This window comes from Saimiri boliviensis, chromosome 21 (genome assembly GCF_048565385.1).
Source record: "Saimiri boliviensis isolate mSaiBol1 chromosome 21, mSaiBol1.pri, whole genome shotgun sequence".
Taxonomy (NCBI): domain Eukaryota; kingdom Metazoa; phylum Chordata; class Mammalia; order Primates; family Cebidae; genus Saimiri; species Saimiri boliviensis.
The window spans coordinates 4,326,049-4,350,570 of NC_133469.1; the positions used below are offsets into that span (position 1 = coordinate 4,326,049).

At 54.8% G+C, this 24,522-nt stretch overlaps 1 protein-coding gene across 2 annotated transcripts in view; it reads left to right on the forward strand.

Annotated features, from left to right (window-relative positions):
- Positions 1–24,522, forward strand: part of FBLN1 (fibulin 1) — a 91,034-nt gene that overhangs the window by 47,966 nt on the left and 18,546 nt on the right. The window contains exons 15-16 of one of the 2 annotated variants that reach the window (XM_039462981.2): positions 17,234–17,376; positions 19,369–19,500. In XM_039462981.2, the coding sequence (XP_039318915.2) occupies positions 17,234–17,376; positions 19,369–19,500 (275 nt within the window). Of the gene's footprint in view, positions 1–5,696; positions 6,143–17,233; positions 17,377–19,368; positions 19,501–24,522 lie in introns of those variants that run through there. The other variant, XM_039462982.2, reaches the window with a different exon arrangement.

Consider the following 24,522-nt stretch of genomic DNA (forward strand, 5'->3'; position numbering starts at 1 on the left):
GTACTGTCCACTGCTTGGCCCGAGGGCCCTCTGCTCACGGCATGGCAAGGCCTCTGGGCCACTGAGCAGCCCCACTGTCCCTCCGTATTTTCTGGCATTGGGGCTGCTCGTTGGCTGGCCCAGCCTCTTCCCTGATCTGCTGTTTCCCAGCACGGGTTTCCTTCTGCTTGAAAACCCAGCGTCTTGCTTCCTTCTTGAGCTTGGGTTAGGAAAAAGCTGCCCCGAAACTGGGTTTGCAAGTCCGTAGCATCCCGAAGAGCTCATGGTTATGCAACAGCCTGGCAGGCAGTGACAGCGATTCTCAGAGCCATTTAGAAAGTTCCATGGCCTCGGCTTGAGGCTGTGCAGCTGTTTGTCATTGTGAGCTCACTCTCTCCCCAGCCTTTGTCAGCGCCTGGGCTTGAGGGTTCCAGGAGGCTGGCTGTGGCTGTGTCCTCGATTTCTAACTTGTACGCAGTCACGAAACCACCTATCATGGGCGGGCTGGCCATGTGTGCTGAGGTCATGGCTGAGATCGGCAGAACCCAGCTCCACCCCCATGTTAAGTGTGGAAGCCTCTGCCGCCCTCAGTGCTGGAGAAGGTCGTTTCTTCTTGAACCTACTGTGTGCAGGCATCTGGATAGACAGTGAGCCTTCATCCTGGCACTGGCATGGCCTTTGGAGCGTGTGCTAAGAGGGAGGAGGGCCCCCCATCTGGCTGGGCATGAGAGTGGGCAGGGGGCTGCCTGGAGTCGACCACGCCTGCATGGGGGTGGAAGACGGAGTGAGTTAGGCAGAGGGGGTGGGAGTCTGCACATGTGTGCAGTGAAGTGGGGTGTTCAGCCTGAAACCTGGGCCCTGCGTGCGGTGCAGTGGGGGACTGACCTGCTTGTCCCAGCCCTGGGACGCCTGAGGCTGATAGCAAGGAGGGGCCACCCCATCAGCACTGCTAACCCCTCAGACTGGAGTTTTGTATTTCACAGCCCCTTTTCTTGCTCACCAAAATCCAAGCTTCTTAAAGCATTTTTTTCATCTAACCTTCAGAAAGCAATTTTTAAAATCTAAAAGAGCTGTATTTAGGAGGGACCCGTGGCCAGCGCTTCTGTGGTTAACAGCTCAGCAAGAACGGCTCGCTCGGGAGCCTTGACGGACAGGACAGCAGAGTCGGCTTCTGTGGCGCTCTCTGTCTCTCTCTCCACTCACTCTGCTTCTATCTGGGGAGCGTCCCGGTGGCCGAGGGCTGGTAACTGGAGCATGACCCAGGAAACTGGGCCGCAAACCACAGGGCTCGGCCTTGTGGACAGGACCAGTCGGCCACAGTCCTACCCACAGGAGGAAATGTGCAAAGCTGTCCCACAGCCTTCGCTGGGACCAGACACACCCTCTTTATCCCCTCGGTGGGCTGGCCCCTGATGACCTGTGGTCTGGAAAGCTGGAGCAAACCCAGATGGCCTTGGTGGCTGCTTCCCGGGGATGGGACACAAGCAAACGGCTGTGGGCCTGAGGGTGTAACATGGTGGATGGTGGTGGAGACAGAGCCATTGAGGTTCCCCCTCCCTTGGCCAGTTCCTGGGGCTCGTCTCCAGGACAATGAGTGTGTGACAGTCAGGAAAATGCCAACAGGGCTGCCCACAAGCACCTGGGGTGGCCGGGATGGCAGTGACTCCCTGGAGGAGGACGTGGGTCTTGAGGGCCGTTTTTCTCTGGTGTGTGATGGCTTAGGATCATTTTCATAGAGCTTGGGGTGTCAGGGTCACATGTGTTGAACTGGCAAGTTGGAGCACATTGTCCCTCTAATGTGTGACATGGCCCAGGCTGCATGGCCTGATAAGGGGACATGTCTGGGAACCAGGTGCCTACAGTCCCAGGAGCCAGGCCCTGCGTGCCAGGCAGGGACGAGGCAGGCTCATCTGTGCCCTGCTCTGTAATAGATTCAGTGTTGACAGCCTGTCCCTGACCTACACACACTGGCTAAAAGGGATTTTTATGCCATTCCCAGTCTGACAGGCAGTTTGCCAGATAGAGTAGTTAACGATTTCTGGTGTTGTAATAAGTTTGAATAGAGCAAAGTGGGATAATTGAAGCCAGGACTTACCAGGAAAATCAAGGACGTGTTTATTTGTGCATTAGGCATTTGCTAAGCAAATAGTGGGTGTCGAGCCCTGTGCTGGGGCCGGAGAGCCCCAGGCCGGGCCCTTTGTTGAGAAGGAGCCAGCCCAGAAACTCCTGGTGCAGAGAAGGTTTTGGGGTGCCCTGAGGAATGACTGTGGGGTCGGATGTGGAGCCTCCAGGCGGAGTGTCGGGCTGGCTGTGTGTGATGAGCGGGAGAGCTGCACCAGGGCGTCACACACGCCTCAGGCTGCTTTCCTCCACCGTGCTGGGTGAACGCTTCCCTCTGGCAGGACAAAACCCCAGCCATGCTGGGGGACGCGGGGAAGCAGAAATCCCACCGGGGCGACCCGAGCGCCACCTGCCGGCCAGCCCCCTCCAGGCCGGTCCTGAAGCCACATGTGCGTGTCTGTGTGTGTGTGTGCACGTGTGTGTGCACGTGTGCGTGTCTCTGTGTGTGTGTGCACGTGTGTGTGCACGTGTGCGTGTCTGTGCGTGCACGTGTGTGTGCACGTGTGCGTGTGTGTGCACGTGTGCGTGTCTGTGTGTGTGTGCACGTGTGTGCACGTGTGCGTGTCTGTGTGCACGTGTGTGTGCACGTGTGCGTGTCTGTGTGTGTGCATGTGTGCGTGTTTGCGTGTGCACGTGTGTGTCTGTGTGTGCACGTGTGTGTCTGTGTGTGCACGTGTGCGTGTTTGTGTGTGTGCACATGTGTGTCTGTGTGCACGTGTGCGTGTCTGTGTGTGTGCACGTGTGTCTGTGTGTGTGCACGTGTGTGTCTGTGTGTGTGCACGTGTGCGTGTTTGTGTGTGTGCACGTGTCTGTGTGTGTGCACATGTGTCTGTGTGTGTGCACGTGTGCGTGTTTGTGTGCACGTGTGTGCGTGTCTGTGTGTACGTGTGCGTGTCTGTGTGCACGTGTGCGTGTTTGTGTGTGTGCACGTGTGTGCACGTGTGCGTGTTTGTGTGCACATGTGTGCGTGTCTCTGTGTGCACGTGTGCGTGTCTGTGTGTGTGTGTGTGTGTGTGTCAAAGCTCTGACATAAGACAGGCTGACGTTGAGAGCCACGCCTGCCGCTTACCACACACCGTGGAGCCGTGAACGGGTTCTGCGTCCTCACCGGCATCTGCCTTCCTGCCGGTGGAGCGGGGGGCAGAGGAAGTGGCGGGGGGCCGAGGAAGGGATCCCCTGCACTCCCCCGTCCGCTGCCGCCTGGGTCGCCGCTCCTCAGAGGCCCTCCTGGAGAGAGCGTCCGGTCGCCTGGAGCGCTGGGCATCTCCGGGGCAGGCCGCCGCCAGCAGCGCCCGTGCCCACCTTCTTTCCGTGCCCCCGACTCCCAGGCCAGTCCTTTCTAAGCGTTTGGCATGGCCACGAGCCGAGTCAATGCAAGAGGCCTCCTGTCAGCCCCGACACACCCGGGAAGAGGGGGCGAAAGGGGACGAGACCCCCGCTCCCGATCCGTGTCACATGTCAGTGAGGTCCACGTCACCGGCGTGAGACGTGGAAACTCAAACAGCCCAAAGCGGGCGTGAGGGAAGACCCGGAGGAGGGCACGCTCCTGCCCCGAGCGCCCCGACACAGCCGGGAGGGCGGGACTTCCCGGAGCGCCCGGGCCCTGCTTCCTAAGGCAGCCGCCTGCAGAGCGTGACGGGCCAGGACTTTAGGACACAGGAGGTGACGCCTGTCCCGTCTGGTGACAGGAAGTTAGAACTTGTTACTATCCTGTCGCAGGAAGATGATGCCTGTCTCCTTCCTGTCACAGGAAGTTGGAATCTGTGACAGGAAGCTGGAATCTGTGACAGGAAGTTAGAATCTGTGACAGGAAGCTGGAATCTGTGACAGGAAGTTGGAATCTGTGACAGGAAGTTGGAATCTGTGACAGGAAGTTGGAATCTGTGACTGACAGGAAGTTGGAATCTGTGACAGGAAGTTGGAATCTGTGCTCATCCTGTACAGGAAGTTAGGAACCATCCCTTTCTCCACTGCAGGAGGTTGGGACCCGTCCCCGTCTCCACTGCAGGAGGTTGGGGCCCGTCCCCGTCTCCACTGCAGGAGGTTGGGGCCCGTCCCCGTCTCCACTGCAGGAGGTTGGGGCCCGTCCCCGTCTCCACTGCAGGAGGTTGGGGCCCGTCTCTGTCTCCACTGCAGGAGGTTGGGGCCCGTCTCTGTCTCCACTGCAGGAGGTTGGGGCCCGTCCCCGTCTCCACTGCAGGAGGTTGGAACCCGTCTCTGTCTCCACTGCAGGAGGTTGGGACCTGTCCCCGTCTCCACTGCAGGAGGTTGGGACCCGTCCCCGTCTCCACTGCAGGAGGTTGGGACCCGTCTCTGTCTCCACTGCAGGAGGTTGGGACCTGTCCCCGTCTCCACTGCAGGAGGCTGGGACCCGTCTCTGTCTCCACCACAGGAAGTTCGGACCTGTATTAGGCAGGGTTCTCTAGAGGGACAGAACAAATGGGATACATCTATATTCCATGATACGTATAAACAGGAGTTTAAGTACCGACTTAGGTGATCACAAGGTCCCACCATAGGCCATCTGCAGGCTGAGGAGCGAGGACAGCCAGTCCAAGTACCAAAACTGAAGAACGTGGAGTCCTCTGTTCAAGGGCAGGAAGCACCCAGCACAGAAGAAAGATGGAGGCTGGGAGGCGAGGCCGGTCTCTCTTTTCACATTTTTCTGCCTGCTTATACTCTAGTCGGGCTGGCAGCCGATTCGTGGTGCCCACCCAGATGAAGGGTGGGTCTGCGTTTCCCAGCCCACGGACTCAGAGACACGCAGGATCAATACTGTGTATCCTTCAGTCCAATCAAGTTGACACTCAGTATTAACCATCACAGGACCTGTCCCTGTGTCCACCCAGGAAGTTAGGAACTGTCCCTCTGTCCACCCAGGAAGTTAGGACCTGTTTCTGTTTCTATCACAGGAAGTTGGGATCTGTCCCCATTTCCATTCCAAGCCGTGAACTGGCTCTCTGGAACAGGTGGGGTCCCGGGCCTGGAACATAAGGCTTAGTATGGGGAGCCCACCGCACCGCCTGAGCAGAGATATGGCTCCCTCAGTCACTCTGTGATCTTGGGAAGTAGGAAGGCCACATTCTCTGTGAGCCTCAGTGTCCGCATGAGAAAAATGGCACGAAGCCACTGTCACGGTGTGGTGGCAGTGATCACACTAGCGAATGCATGATGAGGAGTAGCTGGGCGCTTGGTAAACAGCCCTGATTGCCAGTGGCAGAGACAGTCACGGGTCATCTCCGAGAGCCACCCGAGAGCCCTGTGTCGCCCTGGCCACCGTCTGGGCGAGGGTCTGGGATGGGCAGGGTGTGCCTGTGGAGTGCCCCGGGGTGGGACTCTGCCGATACCTCACTCCGGGCACAGCCCTTGGCCACCCAGCACCCCAGAGGGTGTTGGAAGAGGCTAGTGCCTGAGTCAACAGCCCGGAGGTCCACGCCGCCTCCCGCAGGTGAGTGAGGGGCGTCCTGCGTGTTGGCCGACTCGGCCAGAGGGGCGGCGGGAGGCCCTGCCTGCCAGCCCCGCATCCCTGCGCTCTGCCGTTTCTCCGCTTGCTGGACCGGCCCTAATCCTCTTGTCTCTGCCCACTTTTCTTGCAGCCGCTGTGAGCGCTTGCCTTGCCATGAGAATCGGGAGTGCTCCAAGCTGCCTCTGAGAATAACCTACTACCACCTCTCTTTCCCCACCAACATCCAAGTGCCCGCGGCAGTGTTCCGCATGGGCCCCTCCAGTGCCGTCCCCGGGGACAGCATGCAGCTGGCCATCACCGGCGGCAATCAGGAGGGCTTTTTCACCACCCAGAAGGTGAGCCCCCACAGCGGGCTGGTGGCCCTCACCAAGCCCATCCCCGAGCCCAGGGACTTGTTCCTGACCGTCAGGATGGATCTCCATCGCCACGGCACCGTCAGCTCCTTTGTGGCCAACGTTTTCATCTTTGTGTTCGCAGAGCTCTGAGCACTCGCTTCGCGGGGTCTCCTTCCTGTCGCTTTCCTAACCCCGCCCTCCGAGGCGATAATAAAGTCTTAGCAAGCGTCCCGCACCGTGAGCCTCGCGTGCCTTGGTTTTATTTGGCATGGTTGGGAGTCTGTGCCACCTGTTACCCGGGGGGTGAGCCGGGCACTGGTGCCACCGCCTGGTACCCCCGAGGGCTGACTGAGGAGCACTCCCCATGAGCGGTGTGTGCGCTCGGGGGTCCTTGTTCACAGAGCCCACTGTCTGTACTGACAGGGAGGCCGTGCCGGGCACACCATTTCAGAGGTGTTAACTCGTCTTCACTTTGTGAATCGAACCCAAAGAATAAAGGTGCTGGTGGAGGGCCCTGTCTTTTTACCAGTGCGGAAACCGAGGCCCAGAGAGAAGGGGAAGGGTTGGCCAAGGTTGCATGGCCTGTTGTGGCCACGCCAGGTCGAGGAAGCTGGTCTGCTGGCCCCTGCCTGGTTCTTTGCTGTATCCCCGGAGGTGAGCATTTCGCTGAGACAAGAAGGCTGTCTCCTAAGATCGAAGCCTGGGCTCTGTTTGTCTGGATGAGAAGGTCAAATCTGGGAAGCGTGGATGTGGTGGCAGCTCCTAGGAGGCAGCTCTGGCCTCAGTGAAGTCGTTTGCCCCGCCTAAGGCTCCTGGCCTTGTGCCAGGGAGAGGCAAAGGCCCACACAATGCATGGGACCCCACACAGGCCGTACACCAGTCCTGCTGGGCAAGTGGTCATCCTCATAAAGACTCAGAGAGGGCAAGTGATTTGCAGCTGGTATCGAAGCCCTGGTTTACTGACTCCGCAGCTCTGGCTGTTGCCTTCTGCACAATACCTCCACTAAGGGCCTTAACCACCTGCCTCCCTCCAGCCCCTGCACCCAAGCCAGTCGGCTCTCTCCTCTGCTGCTCCCAGCATCCTTCCACCTCCCCCACTGCTCATTCTTTGCTTAGCAGCTGGAACAATCTCACAGCCTCCGCCTGAAACCTTTCCTGGCTTCCTTCACATTTGATGGAAGGAAGGTTAAGGCCTCCAGATGTCAAGATGTCCACAGGCCATGCATAACTTAGACCTTGCACGCAATCTCCAGCCTGGCCTCTCTTGTTCTGCCCTTGCCCACTTCCCTTGAGCCGCGTTGCAAGCTCTGCTGCCTCGGGCCCCTGCCGGGCTTTGCACCCTTGGTCTGAATGTTGCTTACACTGCAGCTCACGTGCCTTCCTCAGAGAGGCCTTCCCTGCCATCCCTGGCTTCTGTTTTCTCTCTGTCTTTCTCATGACACCTTTCCTTCATGGTGCTGGCAACAGGCTGCGGTTCCTGTTGACTCGTGTTTCACGTTTGTCTTCCCCACCTTCCAGAAGGCTCTGTGAAGGCAGGGACCAGGTCCGTCTGATTCAGTGCGGTATTCCCAGCTCCTGGCAAGACACCTCGCATGTGGAAGGTGTTCTGTCAATGTCTGTTCAGGGAACAGATGACTCTGCTAGTCCTGGCTTCTGTCACTAGCATCTCTGTGGCTATGACGCTGTGGTGACATGGTCTCCAGGCAGAAATCCAAGCTGGGAGGGCAGCACACCCCAGTGGGGTCAAGTAAAGATGATTGCAGGGGCCTAAGGTTCTACCTGCACTCCATGTAAGCGGGGTTTGGGGGATGCCCACCTTGATGCCTAGCGGAGAGGACGGACCTGGACGTACAATGAGCCCCACACGTCACGCTGAGACAGCCATGAGTGTGCCATGGGACACAAGCCCTTTTCCCCTCGGCCCTCTCCGCTTTGTCTCTCGGCCCTCTCTCTGATCGTGGCTGGTCTGCACTGGCCTCAGGTCTCCCATATTCTAGTGCCTTCTCCAAGCTGTAGCCCAAGAGCCTCTCTGAAGGACCAGTCTGGTTACAATGCTCTCATCTTCCTTAGAACCCCCCATGGTTGTCTTTTCCTAGCAGATGAAGCATAGCCTCCTTGGAATGGCGCTGGGGGTCTGGCCTGATCTGGCGTCTCCCACCCTCTGAGCTGCGCCTGCCCTACTCCAGCTCCTCCGTGTGCTTCTGCTCTGGCCCCACGGGGTGCCTTGCCCCTCCCTGAACCTGCCTTCTTGTGGCCTTGGTATGTGCCATGCTGTCCCCCTGCCAACTGCCATTCTCCTTGCAGACTTGGGTCAGAAGCCACCGCCTCAGGGCAGTTAGTCTGAGCTCCCCGGCCCCAGGCTCCTCCGTCAGAGCACTTACCCACTGCGTTGTGGCTGTTTTTTAACGCCTCCACTTGAAGGCAGGGATCGGGTCTGGTTAATTTCTGTATTCTTGGCAGCTTTGCAGTGTTTGGCCTGAAGAAGTTGCTGAGTTAACATTTGCATTAACATGTGGGTGGATGGACAGAGGACGGAGGGAGGGAGGGAGGGAGGAAGGGAGGGAGGGATGGATGGATGGATGGATGGCCAGCATTTTTAAGGCTTGGTTCAAGTGTCATCTCCTCAGCCGGGCTTGGTGGCTCACACCTGTAATCCCAGCACTTTGGGAGACCGAGGCAGGCAGATCACCTGAGGTCAGCAGTTTGAGATCAGCCTGGCCAACATGGAGAAACCCGGTCTCTACTAAAAATACAAAAATTAGCTGGGTGTGGTGGCGGGTGCCTGTAATCCCAGCTACTCGGGAGGCGGAGGAGAAAAATTGCTGGAACCTGGGAGGCAGAGTTTGCAGTGAGCTAAGATCACGCCATTGCACTCCAGCCTGGGCAACATGAGTGAGACTCTTGTCTCTAAATAAATAAATAAATAAATAACGTCTCTTCTGTGAAGCCAGCAAGCCGCAGCAGGGATTCTTGTCCTATTCAGGCATCTGTTTGTCATGGGCCAGATGACTGGGGCAAAAGGAACCCCTTTGCCTCCAGGTGCGTAGGAGAGTGAAGAGGTAGGGGAACCTCGCGGGCTTTGGAGGCTGCCCAGTGACCTTCCACAGCTTGCCAGAAGGTCCTCTGCAGCATCCCCACCAGGGGACTCTCCCTTGTTTGTGGAACTCCCTGCCTCCCAAGGGGCCCCGCTGCGTTTTGGGACCCCACTGCGGTTTGCGCATGCGTACCGGATTGCTCACCCCGCCCCGCAGCTCCGCGGGGCGCCTTAGCCATGTTCCCAGATCATGCTGCTGAGAGAGTAGACCATGCAGAAAAAGCAAAATAAGAGCAGGAGGCTGAATTTCCTTCTTGCCATTTGCTAGTTCTGTGACCCTGGATACGTCGCCAGCCTCTCAGAGCCTCAAGGCCCACCTCATGATTGGTTTTGAAGAGGGCATGAAATAATGCCCCAGGCAGCACCTGATACAGAGTAGGCACTTCATGTGTGTGAGTGTTGGTTTCTTCATTCACTGGAAGGTAACTTGGTGTTCGTGTGGTTCTTCATTGAAATGGGAATGAAGATTCAGAGAGCTTGGATGGATCTAAGGTCATATGTGGAGGCTGACATCACTTTTGAGTCCTAGACCTGTGCTTTCCTGGCTGTGTCACTAGGAAATCAAGCTCCCAAGGAGAAAAGACAGTAACAAGGGTGATTTTTGTTGTAATAATAATAATAACAACTTGAACAGGTAACACATCGAGTGCTAACCGTAAGACCCGTGTTGTTGCAAGCATGTAACTTGCTTACCCCTCACTGCAGCCTAGTGAGGCAAGCTCTGTTAATATCCCCATTCCACAATGAGGACAGGGAGGCACAGAGGTGAAGAAATGCCAGGCGTGGTGGCTCACGCCTGGAATCCCAGCACTTTGGGAGGCCGAGGCAGGCGGATCACCTGAGGTCAGGAGTTTGAGACCAGCCTGACCAACGTGGAAAAACCCCGTCTCCACTAGAAGTACAAAATTAGCCATGCATGGTGGCGCATGCCTGTAATCCCAGCTACTCAGGAGGCTGAGGCAGGAGAATTGCTTGAACCTGGTGAACGGAGGTTGTGGTGAGCCGAGATTGCACCATTGCCCTCCAGCCTGGGCAACAAGAGTGAAACTCCATCTTGGGAAAAAAAAAAAGAGAGAGAGAGAGAGAGCTGAAGGAACTTGCCCAAAGTTCCACGGTGGTTTCCAGTGGGGCTGGGACACAAACACAGCGTGGGCTGGGATCTGCGCTCGGAACCCCCGTCCTTCCCTGCAGCAAATGCTGGGGAGAGGCAGTGTCGCTGGATGAGTGAGATTTTGCTCCAGCCCCATCTCACAGAGCCCGCTCTGCAATTCCCAAACCCGGAAGAGGATATCTTAGTAGCTAAAGGAGGAGGTAGTGTGCTCAGGGCGAAAGGGCTGTGAGGCTGAAATGAAATAAGATATGTAGAATGGGCTAGATGTGGTGGCTCATGCCTCTAATCCCAGCACTTTGAGAGGCCAAGGCAGGCAGATCACTGAAAACTGGGAGTTCGAGACCAGCCTGGCGAACCTGATGAAACCCCATCTTTACTAAAAATACAAAAATAAGCCAGGCGTGGTGGCATGCACCTGTAATCTCAGCTACTCAGGAGGCTGAGGCAGGAGAATCTCTTGAACCTGGCAGATGAAGGTTGTAGTAAGCCAAGATTGCACCAGTGAACTCCAGACTGAGCAATAGAGCAAGACTCTATTTCAAAAAAAAAAAAAAGATATGCAAAAGGTGTAGCATAGAGACTCTGGGAAGATTCAGATGCGTCATTTCTGAAGCTCTCTGGATCTCAACCAAAAAACACCCAGACAACTAGATAGGAAAATAAAACTCCATGGAAAACATTTACAACTAAACAAGGTATGGTTGTATGCAGTTCAGACCCACCTGCATGACTTTGGCATCTGTGCTGGAAAAAGCAGTGGGAAGCAGTGGCAGAACCCCAAAATAATCGACAGGTATACCCAGGAAGTGCAGTAGGCGCTTCGGTGAACAGCACCTGAAGCTGGGAGGCATTTTGCTCTCTCCAGGGGCCAGAGTGTGCACAGAGCACATGGGAGGTGCAGGGGCCAGAGCAGTCTTGCTCTTGGGAGCTTTTGAAACTGAGCCACCACAGCTCCCGCTGAGGTCAGGGTCTCACACAAGGGAGAGACCGCTGGAAATGAAACAGAAAATTGTGTAGGAAAGAGATCATAGAGACCGTGGGAAGAAAACGTCGAGGTACATGTGGAAGAAAGTCAGGAGGTGAGCTCTGCAAAGTCAAGGAGACAACTGAAATAGACTCTCAAATTGCAGGAAAGCTCTTTTCTCTAAGGATAATCAACCCCAAAGCATCCAGGTCAAATTCCACGAGTTAGTTTCTGTAGCAAAGTACCATAGACTGGGTGGTGTAAAGGAATAGAAATGTATCATTTTGTGGTTATGGAGGCTGGAAGTCCAAAATCAAGGTGTCAGTAGCCCTGTACTTCCTCTGAAACCTCCTGCGGATGCTCCTTCTGCAGGGAGTGCTCCTTCTGTGGAAGAGACACTCCTCTACAGAAGAGACACTCCCCTACAGAAGAGACATTGTGCATCTCCTGCAGAAGGAGCATCTCCTGCAAAAGGAGCACTCCCTGCAGAAGGAGCACTCCCTGCAGAAGGAGCTTCCCCTGCAAAAGGAGCACTCCCTGTAGAAGGAGCACTCCTGCCAAAGAAGCATCTCCTGCAGAAGGAGCATCTCCTGCCAAAGGAGCACTCCCAAATTAACATGTTGAATTTCTCATCCCCCATACCTCTGAGCATGACTGTATTTGGATATAGGGACTTTAAAGAGGTAATTAAGGTAAAAGTGAGAGCATATGAATGGGCCCTAATCCAGTTCAACAGCGGTCCTTATAAGAAGACATTAGGGGCTGGGTGTGGTGGCTCATGCCTTTAATCCCAGCAGTTTTAGAGGCCAAGGCAGGCAGATCAGGAGGTCAAGAGTTCAAGATCAGCCTGGCCCACCTGGTGAAACCCCATCTCTACGAAGAATACAAAAAGTAGCTGGGCGTGGGGGTGCATGACTGTAATCCCAGCTACTCGGGAGGCTGAGGCAGGAGAATCATTTGAACCTGGGAACTGGAGGTTGCAGTGAGCCGAGATCGTACCACTGGACTCCAGCCTGGGTGACAGCAAGACTGTCTCCAAAAACAGAGGATAGGACATAGGACATGAACATGCACAGAGGGAAGAGCATGTGATGACACAGCGAGAAGTCAGAGTTTTAGAAGCCAAGGAGGGAGGGCTCAGAAGGAACCAAACTGCCAACACCTTGATCCTGGACTTTCAGCCCCTAGAACCGTGAGACAATCCATTCCTGTTGGTTAAGCCAACCAGTCTGTGGTATTTTGTTACTGCAGCACTAGCAAACAAATGCACAGTTATTATAAGCAGAAAAAGAGAGAATGATATCCCTCTGCGTAATGAAAGCGCACAAGAAAGACATGCCCAGAATAAATGAAAATTCTAATATTCTGTCTTGAAGGAAACCACAAGTGTTAAGAAAATGAGCAAAACATAGAAGAAAAATGGGGCCAGGCACAGTGGCTCGTGTCTGGAATCCCAGCACTTTGGGTGGCTGTGGCAGGCGGATCACCTGAAATCAGGAGTTCAAGACCAACCTGGCCAATATGGTAAAACCTTGTCTCTACTAAGAATACAAAAATTAGTAGGGTATGGTGGCAGGCACCTGTAATCCCAGCTACTTGGGAGGCTGAGGCAGGAGAATTGCTTGAACCCCTGAGGTAGAGATTGCAGTGAGCCAAGATTGCAACACTGCCCTTCAGCCTGGGTAACAGAGCAAGACTGTCTCAAAAAAAAAAAGAAAGAAAGAAAGAAAGAAAGAAAAATGGAAGTCAGAATTAGAAAAAACTGAGAAATGAAGTAATAGACCAAAGAAACAAAAAGTTAAAAATTTCAGACATAAAGACTAAACTAGAAGGAACACAAAAGTGAATAAACAGAGAAATAGAAATTGAAAAGAACAGAAAGCTCCAAAAATCAAGAAAGGAGAGATGAAAGGCTTGAAGAAAAAGTGACAAATATTCAAAATTTATGAGAAGATTTGACATTTAGATGATAGGTCTCCTTGCAGAAGATGCTGAAAACAAGGGGGCAAGTACTATAAATGGTCTCAGGAAAATTTCCCGTAAATTAAAAGAGATGTGAAATTCCACATTGAAAAAATACACAGCAGACCTGAGAATATCAACAAGAACAATTGACACCAAGACACATTTTTGTGAAATTATTGTAATTTAAAGAAGAGGAGGAAGACTGGTCATGGCGGCTTATGTCTGTAATCCCAGCACTTTGGGAGGCTGAGGTGAGCAGATCACAAGGTCAGGAGTTCAAGACCAGCTTGGCCAACATGGTGAAACCCCATCTCTACTAAAACTACAAAAATTAGCTAGGCATGGTGGTGTGTGTCTGTAATCCCATCTACTCGAGGCTGAGGCAGGAGAATTGCTTGAACCTGGGAGGTGGAGGTTGCAGTGAGCCGAGATCATGCCATGGCACTCCAGTCTGGGTGATAGAAAAGGAGGAAAAAATAAACTATGAACATTTAGACAAAAACAGTAAGTGACTTAGAGAAAACTATATTCTCATCAGACTCTTTGACAGCAATACTTTATGCTAAAAGAAAATAATTAAGGACACTCAAGGAAAGGTAAGCCCAGAATTTCATACCTAGCAAAAATGACTTTCATGTACAAAGAGCACAAACTATGCAAGCATTAAACATACAGTCACTTATAGAACTACAATTAAATGACTGTTATAAGAAAAAGAGTACAGTATGAATTACCGTAGAGCTCAGACAATGTTGACATAGCACATTTATTTTTAAATTGTGAGCAGAATAGGCAGAGCATATCAATTATTTTCAATAATTATGTTAGTCATGGTAACTTTAGAATCGTTATCCTGGGACTACTGCGTAGGTGATGTGGGATAATGATGGGATACTCTATGTCCTTGAGGACCAGGATTCTGATGTGGAAGAAAGAATATTCCTTTGTAATATTGAAGAGATTAATTAAAAACCATGTGGTCCTTGTTTTGAATTGGGTATCAATAGGAACTCTTGGTGTATATTATTTTTTGAATGTCCACTGAAGATGCCTAGAAACAATGACCAACCCAGTAGCACTGAGCCTCCCTAGTATCCAGACTGTTGTCTTGATAAGTCATTTCTCACTAAAAAACAAAAACAGAAATACAAATCCAGAACTTTTTGGAGTAATGGCTGATTGGGCAGTAAATGTGTAAAATGAGGCTGGATCATCTTGTCACATCAGATAGCAAGAAAGTTGTAAAAGACGGCTGGATGCAGTGGCTCACACTTGTAATCCCAGCATTTTGGGAGGCCGGGGAGGGTGGATCACGAGGTCAGGAGTTCAAGACCAGCCTGGCCAACACATGAAATCCCATCTCTACTGAAAATACAAAAACTAGCTGGGTGCGGTGGCAGGCGCTTGTAATCCCAGCTACTTGGGAGGCTGAGGCAGGAGAATCACTTGAACCTGGGAGGTGGAGGTTGCAGTGAGCCAAATTCGTGCCACAGCACTCTAGCCTGGGCAACAGAGCCAGACTCTGCCTCAAAAACAAACAAACAAACAAACAAACAAAACAAAGAAGCTGTGAAAGATTTCAGACTAGGAAGGCTAGGTCAAAAGGACCCAGGAGCCAGCTTCATTTTCCTTCTGGCAAAAGATGGGAAAATTTGAGTTTCAACCAAGGATAATTGCCGCAGATCAAACCTCATGAGATTGGCTTCAATCATGAGTTTATACCGATCTTTTTCCCCAAAAAAATCCTTTGGAGAATGATAGAGCACTAGTTAGTTTACCATCCTGAAAACTACTTTGTTTATCTTCCTAGAAAGTTCAAGGAAAGAATCCTGAAAACTAGTTAGGTTATTATCCTGAAAACTAGTTAGTTTATTGTCCTAGAAAATTCAAGGAAAGAATTAAGTATTGACCTGCTATTTCCTGGCGATTAAATAACAATAGCACATGAAAGAAACATCTTTTTACGGAAGTATTCCAGCTAATCTATGGAAATGAAATGGTAGAACCAGACTATCAGCCTTTTGCAATCCTCCACGAATCAGTGGGTCTAGGCCTTGAGCATCAATAGGTGCAGTCGTCACAGAGAGGGAGCCAGTCACTGTGTGCCCCTAACTGAAGACACATGACCACCTACCATCTTGCCAAAGGGACTGGGCCTGCGTGGGGTCAGCCCTCCAGCTGCCAATGTCCAGGAAATCCAGTGGACAGAGGAACACACTGAACCTCACCATGAGGATGCAATCAGCGAAGTCCAGACTGTAGGAAACGCGACAGCTCAAATTCTTCAGGTTCTTTAATAGATAAATTGTATGAAAAATAAAGGAGGCTGAACAAGGAGGCTCACCCCTGTAATCTCAGCACTTTGGGAGGCTGAGGCGGGTGGGTCACCTGAGGTCGGGAGTTCAAGAACAGCCCAACCAACATGGTGAAGCCCCATCTCTACTAAATACAAAAAATTAAGGGCCGGGCGCAGTGGCTCAAGCCTGTAATCCCAGCACTTTGGGAGGCCGAGGCGGGTGGATCACGAGGTCAAGAGATCGAGACCATCCTGGTCAACATGGTGAAACCCCGTCTCTACTAAAAATACAAAACATTAGCTGGGCATGGTGGCACGTGCCTGTAATCCCAGCTACTCAGGAGGCTGAGGCAGGAGAATCGCCTGAGCCCAGGAGGCGGAGGTTGCGGTGAGCCGAGATCGCGCCATTGCACTCCAGCCTGGGTAACAAGAGCGAAACTCCGTCTCAAAAAAAAAAAAAAAAAAAATTAGCTGGTTCTGGTGGCGCATGCCTGTAATTCCAGCTACTTGGGAGGCTGAGGCAGGAGAACTGCTTGAACCCAGGAGGTGGAGGTTGCAGCGAGCCGAGATCGCACGATTGCCCTCCAGCCTGGGCAATAAGAGAGAAACTCCTTCTCAATAAAGGAAAAAAAGAAAAGAATGGAGAAGAAATCTGTAGATTAAAATGGGCTTAAAAGGCAGAGCAAAAACTTGCTCACGGATGACTCTAAATGATCGTCTTTAGAGATGCACACTTATGTGGGAAGACTCTAAAGAAACCCAAGTAGGGGACTGCTGTTGATCTCAGGCTGGGGGTTACTTTCGGGATGCAGGAGGGGTTGACCTCTGCCTGGGAGACGCAGGGCCTCTGATAGCTGTCCACATTCTCTTTCTTGACCTGGGTGGTGATTATAAAGGTGTTTGCCTTATAATAACTCGTTAAACTATACTTTCATTTCATGTAATTCTGTATCTGTGTTTTATCTTATGATCAAGAGGCTTTAAAAATCCGAGTCACAGCACCAAGAAAAATGTAAATTAAAAAAAAAAAAAATCTGTCTAGTGGCCAGGCATGGTAGCTTAAGCCTGTAACCCCAGTGCTTTGGGAGGCCGAGGCGGGCGAATGGTGAGGTCAGGAGTTCGAGACCAGCCTGGCCAACATGGTGAAAACCGGTGTCTACTAAAAATACGCAAATTAGCCAGGTGTGGTGGCGGATGCCTGTAATTCCAGCTACTTGGGAGACTGAGGCAGGAGAATCACTTGAACCTGGGAGGCGGAGGTTGCAGTGAGCCGAGATCGCGCCACAGCACTCCAGCCTGGGCGACAGAGCAAGACTCCATCTTTAAAAAATAAAAAGTCTGTCTAGCACAGTAGCTGGAACCCAGACCTCTGGTAGACATTAGCGTCTTCTGCCTCCCTGTTGTGTGGTGATGTGGAATTGACTTCCCTGTGCTGGGCACCGAGCTTGGCACTCTCTGTCTGCTCCTTTGTTTACTATCCTGCTGCCCAACCTCACTGTGGGCTCTGAGAAGGTGGGGCCATGTGTCCCTTGTTCACTTTGGTGTCCCTAGCACCTGGCACCTGGCACTCAAAACATATTTGTTGGGCATGTGAGCCTGTGACTCTGTTTTACAGTTGTAGATATTGATGCTCAGTTCGTGCAGCTGATAAGTTTCCACCCTGTGCTTATCCACAGCCAGGGCAGGTGGAAGCCGGAGGGTGTCTGTGGCCTGTAGGTCCCGGTGCAGTTTGCAGGAAGGGCCGTGAAGCCTCCCCACAGAGCAGCCGGGCCGCAGAGACCACTGTCGTTCTCTGACGGAGCCGTCTCTGGGACAGAGGCCCCTGGCCTGGCCATCTGCTCCTCCTCCCTGCACCTCGGGCCCCGTATCCCCGTCAGCCTCGCATACTGTGGTTCCCCGCAGGCTGCGCCAGGAGAAGACAGACACGGTCCGCTGCATCAAGTCTTGCCGTCCCAACGATGTCACATGCGTGTTCGACCCGGTGCACACCATCTCCCACACGGTCGTCTCGCTGCCCACCTTCCGTGAGTTCAGCCGACCCGAAGGTGAGTGGAAGGGTGTGGGGGTGCCAGGGTCCCCTGGGACCTCCCTCGGCTTCAGCTGAGGGCTCAGCTGGCAGGAGCCATTCCTTGTAAGATGTGTCGCGTGCTTTGAAATGCAGAGCATTCTTTGTCTCTGTGTCCCCCCACTCCCACCCTGCACAGCAGCCTGTGGCCCGTTCTCGGCTCTCCGTTCGGGGTGAGAGTTTCTTATGGGTAACTGTCATTCTGCAGACAGCCATTAAGCGCTGATTCCGTGACCAGCGCTGGAGAATCAGGGAGGGCTTCTGTGAGGTGGTGAGGTATTCAAGTGAAAGAGGGGGAGGGCAGAGGAGGGTGCCCAGTGGAGCAGGACAGGGCCAGGGGGTCTGGAGGTAGTGGGGCGGTGCGGGCATTTCAGGACCTGAGCCGAGGTTTTCTGTTGGAGAGGTAGAGGCTTGGCAAGACGTGGGCTGGAAGGATAGAGGAGGCTAAAATCGGAGTTGGGGCTTCAACCCCCAGGCTCTGGGAGAACCATTGGAAGGTTGCAATGGATGAGCTTTGCGCATAGAAACATCATCCTGGGAGCCCGCCATGGGTAGGAACGGGCTTTCGTGGACCCAGGGCCAGGTGAAACGGTGGGGCTGGGATGGAAGCAGGAGGCTCAGCTGTCACCCACTCAGTGCTCCCGCACCCCAGCCTGGCTCTCTAGGAAGCTCCCGGCATGCAGTGTAGACATGCGTAGCCTGCCATCACTGCACCGTTTCTCTGGAGCAGGGCCGGGGCTGTGGGCTCCCAAGCCTGGCAGAGCGCTGTGGCTGCAGCCCGGCGCTGTTCACCTCGCTTCCGGCCTGTGCTGCCCAAGTGCCTGGTCCCCAGCCACCCCTGCCCTCTGGGGAATCTCCATCCTCCGCCTGCAGAGAAGCTTGCCGTGATGAGTTCATTCAGCAGCTGTGGACAGAGCCCCTCTGTGTCAGGCTCTGGGGACATGGTGCTAAGGAGTCCTCCCGCCCTCTCAGGGGAGGCATACAACTGAGCCACCCATGAGGACACCAGTGTTTGCACCATGACATGGCCATGCAGAAGGGGTGGGGGGAAGGAGAGGCTCCCCCAGCCTGTGGTTGCCCAAGGAGTGGTCCCCAGTCCCAGCCCCTCTAAGCTTGCTCCTCCTGAAAAGGAGCCATGCTGAATTGTCACAGGGTGTCACAGACTTGGGTCAGAGAAAATAACTGACTGGTATTTGCCTTTTGCAAAATGATGGGGTTTCACCAAACCACACAGAAATCCTTCGTAAATCCCCGGGGGCTGGTTTTGCGGCCTCTCCGGCCAGTGCCGATCTGAGTGTTGGTTATCTCAGGGAGCTGAGTGCCGCCGGGACACCTGCCAGCAGCTTGGGCCCAGGAAATCCAGACCCTGACCTTGAGTGCTGAAAGGACCTTTAGTGGGTCCCCGCCAGCTGCTTTCCTCACCTTACAGATGAGGAAACTGAGGCCTAGAGACAGGACTCCCCCCAAGACAGCCCAGAGCCAGGGCTGCCCTGCTTCACTCTCTGACCTGGGAAATGGACACAGCCCCCAGTCCCCAGACAGCCCAGGCCACCCTCAGCAGTGGCTCCCCGACCCACGGCACTGTAGATGGGAGAGGAGCGCACTCCTCTGGCCTTTCTGCTCTCTACCTCTGTCTCCGAACTCACCTCCCTCCTCCTGTCTCCACCTTTATGAATATTCAATGACTAAGGACTTCTCACCAGCCCTGCCTCTGAGGAGCTCTGTGACCCCCAGGAAGATCCGAAATCTCTCCTGACTTCAGTTTCCCCAGTGATCAAAAGGGATAGGCTATGATACTGGAAGGTCCAGACCCCGACCCCTCCCCGCACGGGGAACTCTGGCTTCATGGATGTTGCCTCGTGAAAGGGCCCTGGGTTAGGTCTTCCTTCCTCGAGGGTGAGTTCCTGGGGCTGAGGCTGGGGCTGGCGCAGGGGCCAGGCTGTGCTGAGCCTTCTGTGCCACGCCTCCGCAGAGATCATCTTCCTACGTGCCATCACGCCACCACACCCTGCCAGCCAGGCTAACATCATCTTCGACATAACGGAAGGGAATCTGCGGGACTCCTTTGACATCATCAAGCGCTACATGGACGGCATGACCGTGGGTGAGTGGCCGGGAACTTCAGCTCTAACCCGGCACCGTTCCTCCGCCACCCCCAAACCCTCTCTGGCCCAGCCCAGCTCCCATCTGAGTCCCCTCCCCAAATCCAAGCCCACCCAACCTTCAGGGCCCAGCGCCAAAGCCACCACAGCCCCCAGTCAGTCTGCACCAGAGGAGCAGCCAGAGTCGGGGAGCCTGGCCTGGGATCTGACCCTAGCTGTGCCACCTGCTCTCGGGGTGACCCCTCTGGGTCTCGGTCTCCCTGCCCATAAAACAGGTGGGTTCCATAGAGCCCTGCCTCTCACACTATGACATTCAAATGATACCACCCAAGAAAAGCACTTATCCCAGGACTGCCACAGTCCCACAGTCAGTGGGAGCTAATAAGAGTTTTATTCTCGGGGTGCAGCGGGAGGGATAGCAAAGTAGGAATCAGGACCTGAGCTCTGGTCTCACTCAGCCTTGGAACTAGCTGGATTTGCCTGTGGCCTTGAGCGGTGGTCGGCCCCTCCCCACCCATCAGTTGAGTAGACGGGCTGAGGGGAGCTCACTGTGCTTTCTCCCTGGAGATGGGGTTTGGGGAGCAGGAAGGGGCACTTGGGCATGAGGGGACTGTGGAAGTCCTGTTGGGGGGTGCAGGCCGGGAGGTTGTTTACAGGCTGGGGCGGAGCCTGCCGTGGCTAGGAACGGGCTTTAGTGACAGCCTGCTCGTCTGAAAAGACACCGAGGTCCACCCTACTCCGCCACTTGCTTCTGTCGTTCATAGCTCCGCTCCTGAAGTGTCACGTTTTAAAAGATTTACATTCGTGGGAAATGAAAACGGTGGCATCTTCCATTTCGGATTTGGATTTATGCTCTGAACACTGTCATAGCAGCTGAGCAACCGATGGACAGTCCCTGCCTCCCCCTGGGCCTCGGTTTCTCCGTTGTGAACTGGGAGGAGTGGGCTTCACAGTCCCTTAGGCGCTGGGTTCCGGGAGGTCCTGATCAGAACCGGCGACCGGGCCGTGCGCGCGGCGCAGAGCGTTTTGGCGCACGGCCTCCAGGAGGCGCTGTCGGACCTCGGAACCTGAGTCCTCACCGCCCAAACCGGACGGTTACCCTGGCAGCTGGGGAAGGGGAATCGTTATTCCCCTGTTGCCCAAGAGCCATTTATAGCAACTTTACAAGCTTTCAAATGGGTTTGCATGTTGTAAACACGACTGAGTCACCGGGGGGGGGCTCCTCACCCCAGCCTCCTCCTGCACTAGCTGGCAGCAGGAATAATTAGTTAATTACAATTAATGGCACTTAGCCCTCCGGTGATTCCAAGGGGAAGGCACATGGTTTGATTGTCTGGCATTGTGAAACTCGCTGCTTGCCCTTGAGTCACTCCCCACTCTGGGCCTCAGTTTCCCCCACTGTGGGTGGGTGGGGTGTGTACCCTGACACTGGCCCACAGCTACCCCCCCCCACCAGGGGCCGGTCCTGTGCTTGATGCCAGGCCTGCAGGTGTGGCTAGGACATAGCCCGCAGGTGATTCCCAGGTCTTGGAAGGACAGGAATTTGGAATCCTAGACCCTTCCACTTCACATCCTCATTCTTTCTGCTTCTGAACTCTTCCTGAGCCCCTACCTGTGCCTGAGCCTGGGCTGAACCTTGCAGATGCAGAGACGGACAAATGCCACATAGTCCCCGAGGGCTTTGCACCTCAGCGGTGGGAGATGCCACCCCATAACCAGATCATCAAAATACAGTGCTGAAATGGGCATGCATGGAGACGGGCCTCGATGGCCTGTGGCGGCTCTCTGGGGGGAGTCTGCTGGCAGGTTTCATGTCTTTAGTTCTCACCTAAATCCTTCCTGGCGTGACCCAAGCCAAGAGGTTGGGCAGCTGCTGGGCCTAGAACCAGCGTCCCCCAGCGCCTTTCTCTGGCTGCACCTGCTCCAGACAGAACCAACTGGGAGTGTCTGTTTCTCAGCTTCCCATCCACTGGGGCAGAAAATCCTGGCATGTCAGAGCCTGAAGGCTCCTAGAGACCATCTCTTCAAACTCCTTCTTCTGCAGGAGGGGAAACTGAGGCCCAGAGGGGCGAGGGGGCTTCCCAGTCTTTCTCACAGTGACTCAGGGACACCGTGGGCAATGGAATGGGGTCCCAGGGTGTGAGGGGGGATCACAGGTGCCGTCTTGGCAGCGGGCTTCTGGGAACAGAATGTGGATGAGGCCACAAGGACCCAGCGGCTTCCCCCAGCACGGTTGGTCACGGGTGCCCTCGTCTTTGGAATTCTGGGCTGGGGCTTCGTGGGGGAGGGACCCAGCCTGGCGCTTGGAATCGTCGTGCCTGTAGCCCCGTGTGCCAGGGAGGCCCCCACCTCGTCTGTGTGTCGGTCTGTGTGCAGGATGCCCCACCCAGCTGGGCTCCTGGAGTTGGCCTGGTGCCCATTCATCTGAGATGGAGGACTGAGACTGGGGCAAGGTCCGCGTGTTGGGCCCTACACTGTGCTGCCGGCTGGCTGCCGTCCCTATACCTACCGCGGCTGATCTTACTTCTCTGTCTGGGATATCTTCCCTGGGCTTTCATATCCGCACTTCCTTCTTTCTCCTCTTCTGTCCAAAATAACATCCGTACGCCTGAGAGCTTCCTGCCCCGCCAGGGTCAGCCATCCCAGCACCCGGCCCCTGGCCTGTCTACCTGGCAATGGATGGTTCTGCTGCTGGGCTCCAGCCCAAGCCTGAAGCAGGCCTGGAAACGTAGGGTTCAACGCTCACCGGCTCCTTGCTGTGGCCAGGCACCTTCACCCCCGCATTCTCCGGTCCTCAGACACTGCCAGCGACGGGCCATGATTGTCTCCCTCGGGCAAAGGAGGAGGCTAAGTTAAATGACCACCTGAGACTGTGCAACTGAAAAACCGCAGAGCCTGGGGTGTTTCCAGACTTGTTTTCAGCAGAGCAGTTCTGGTTTCGAGCAGTGACTTAGACAGAAACCCTTGATGGCGGATGGAGAGGAAGAAAGTGGCTTCCGGGGCTGCTGCTCCCAGCGGGGGCGTGGGAGGCTCCTGACCTTCCGGTGAAGCCCCAGCAGCTCTGGGCTATCTGTAGCGCACGGCAGGGAACACCGCCTACTCACGACAGCGCTCGCTGAACACCTGCCTGCTCTAGGCCATGCCCTGTGTGGACACTGGGCACCTAATCAGGAGGGCTTCCTGGAGGAGACGAGGCCCAAGCTGAGCCTCCTTGCATGTGAGGGAGTGACACTTAGCACTTGTGATGACCAGGAGCCAGGGTTTCACCGGTGCCAGGACCCCGTGACATGCTGGGATTAGCTCCTCTAACAAAGCAGAGAGCGAGGGCCAGAGAGGGCAAGAGACTTGCCCGTGGCCACTCGGAGCAGGGGCCAGAGCGGGCCTGGGGTCCAGTCTTCCCCAAACACCATACTCCCCCCAACCCCAGCCGGACCCCAGGGTTGACTGGTGCTGCCTTGAGCAAAGTGGCTGAGAGTTTGGGTGTCCCAGAAAAGCAATCAGCGCAGAAGCCCCCGGGGCTCACCGTGTTGGGTCCTCCCAAAGTGCCAGAAGAGGGAGAAATACTCCGGGTCTGCTAAGAACCTGCACAAGCTGGGTCTTCCTCTAATGTAGCCTTTAAAGACTCATTCTTAGGGGGGATCAAGGAGCCCGCAGCGGGGCCCCGCCGTTGTCTTTGTAAAGCCCCCTTGCATTCCTCTTTAACCGGCTGTCAAGGAAAAATGAAGAATGCATTTTCGCCCTGTGCAAAAATGCTCCATTAATGCCCGAGGGATTCTCGGGCCACGACAAAGCTCTCCTTCTCCGACTCTGGACTCGTTCTCAGCTCTGCGGGCTGCACAGGCTGTGACCGGGGTGCTCTGGGGAGGGATCTTTCAGGTAGTATCTCCTGAGCGATGATGAATGGAAGAGCCCTGGCTGCAGCAGGGGCCAGCTGTGTGTCATCGGCGTGCAGATGAGACAGAAAGGTAACCTGGGGCCGCCCCGGCTCCCCGGGCCGCTGGGCTGGGCTGTCTGAGCCTCAGATCTCCGCTCCGACCTCCCCTCCAGCCTCCTGATCACCACTCTCTCTTAACTCTCAGCCCAGCCACAGCTGTTTGGCTCCCTCCACCCAGCCTCAAGACACAGCACGTGTGTGACCGCTTCCAAGAAGCCTCCCCTGACTGGTCCGTGGCCATGTGTGTCTGATAGGAGGGGCTGGCCCACAAGAAGGCCCTCCCTGTTTCTCCAGGGAGGGAAATCTGTGCGCCATGAGGCTCGGTTGTGGCCACATTTCTGCGAAAACCCTGCCAATGCCGAGAGGATCTGGAGAGCCTGCAGGTGAAGTCATCCTTTGGCCTATGGGCGAGTTTTGCATGTGGACCTCCTGACCCTCGGGCCTGCTGGGTGTGGGGAGCTGCGGAGTTGTCCTCATAGCTTTTTGCAGGCCAGCCCCCTCCTGTCACACACGTATGACCATGGGGCAGTCAAGGGAGGTTGACACTCAAACTCACGGCCACATCTATGGCTGGCCTGTGACACGGTGAGAGGCAGGAAGCCGGGCGGGGTGGACACCGCATGCGGTTTGGGGCTCCTGGAGCATCCGGGGAGCAGGGAGGCTGGAGGAGGCTGCAGGGCCAGGCCTCTGTGGATGCTGTCCTGGGGCCGTGGGAGCCATGGGAGGTCTGTGCTGTCCCCTAGGAGCTTTGTGCTCCCAATGGAGTTTCCAGATCCTGCTGCTTTATTTAACCCATGGGGCCTCCTACAGTTTGAGGTTGCAGCTGAGGTTGTACCCATTCAGCAGGTAAGAAGACCGAGGCCAGAGGAGCTAAGTCTCTAGGCTCTCCCAGCCAGGAAGTGTTCAAGTTGGGGCTTAGACCTGAACAGCGCAGCTCCAGGACTCCCTGTCCCCATGGCCTGTGTTAAGCCCTGGTTATTTTTTCTGGTCTACACCAGCTGGTATCTACACTGGCTGGCATCTGTCAGCAGTGGCTGCGCCTGAGTCCCAGCCATAGAGGATAAGTTGTGAAACGCCTCCTTTGAAACAG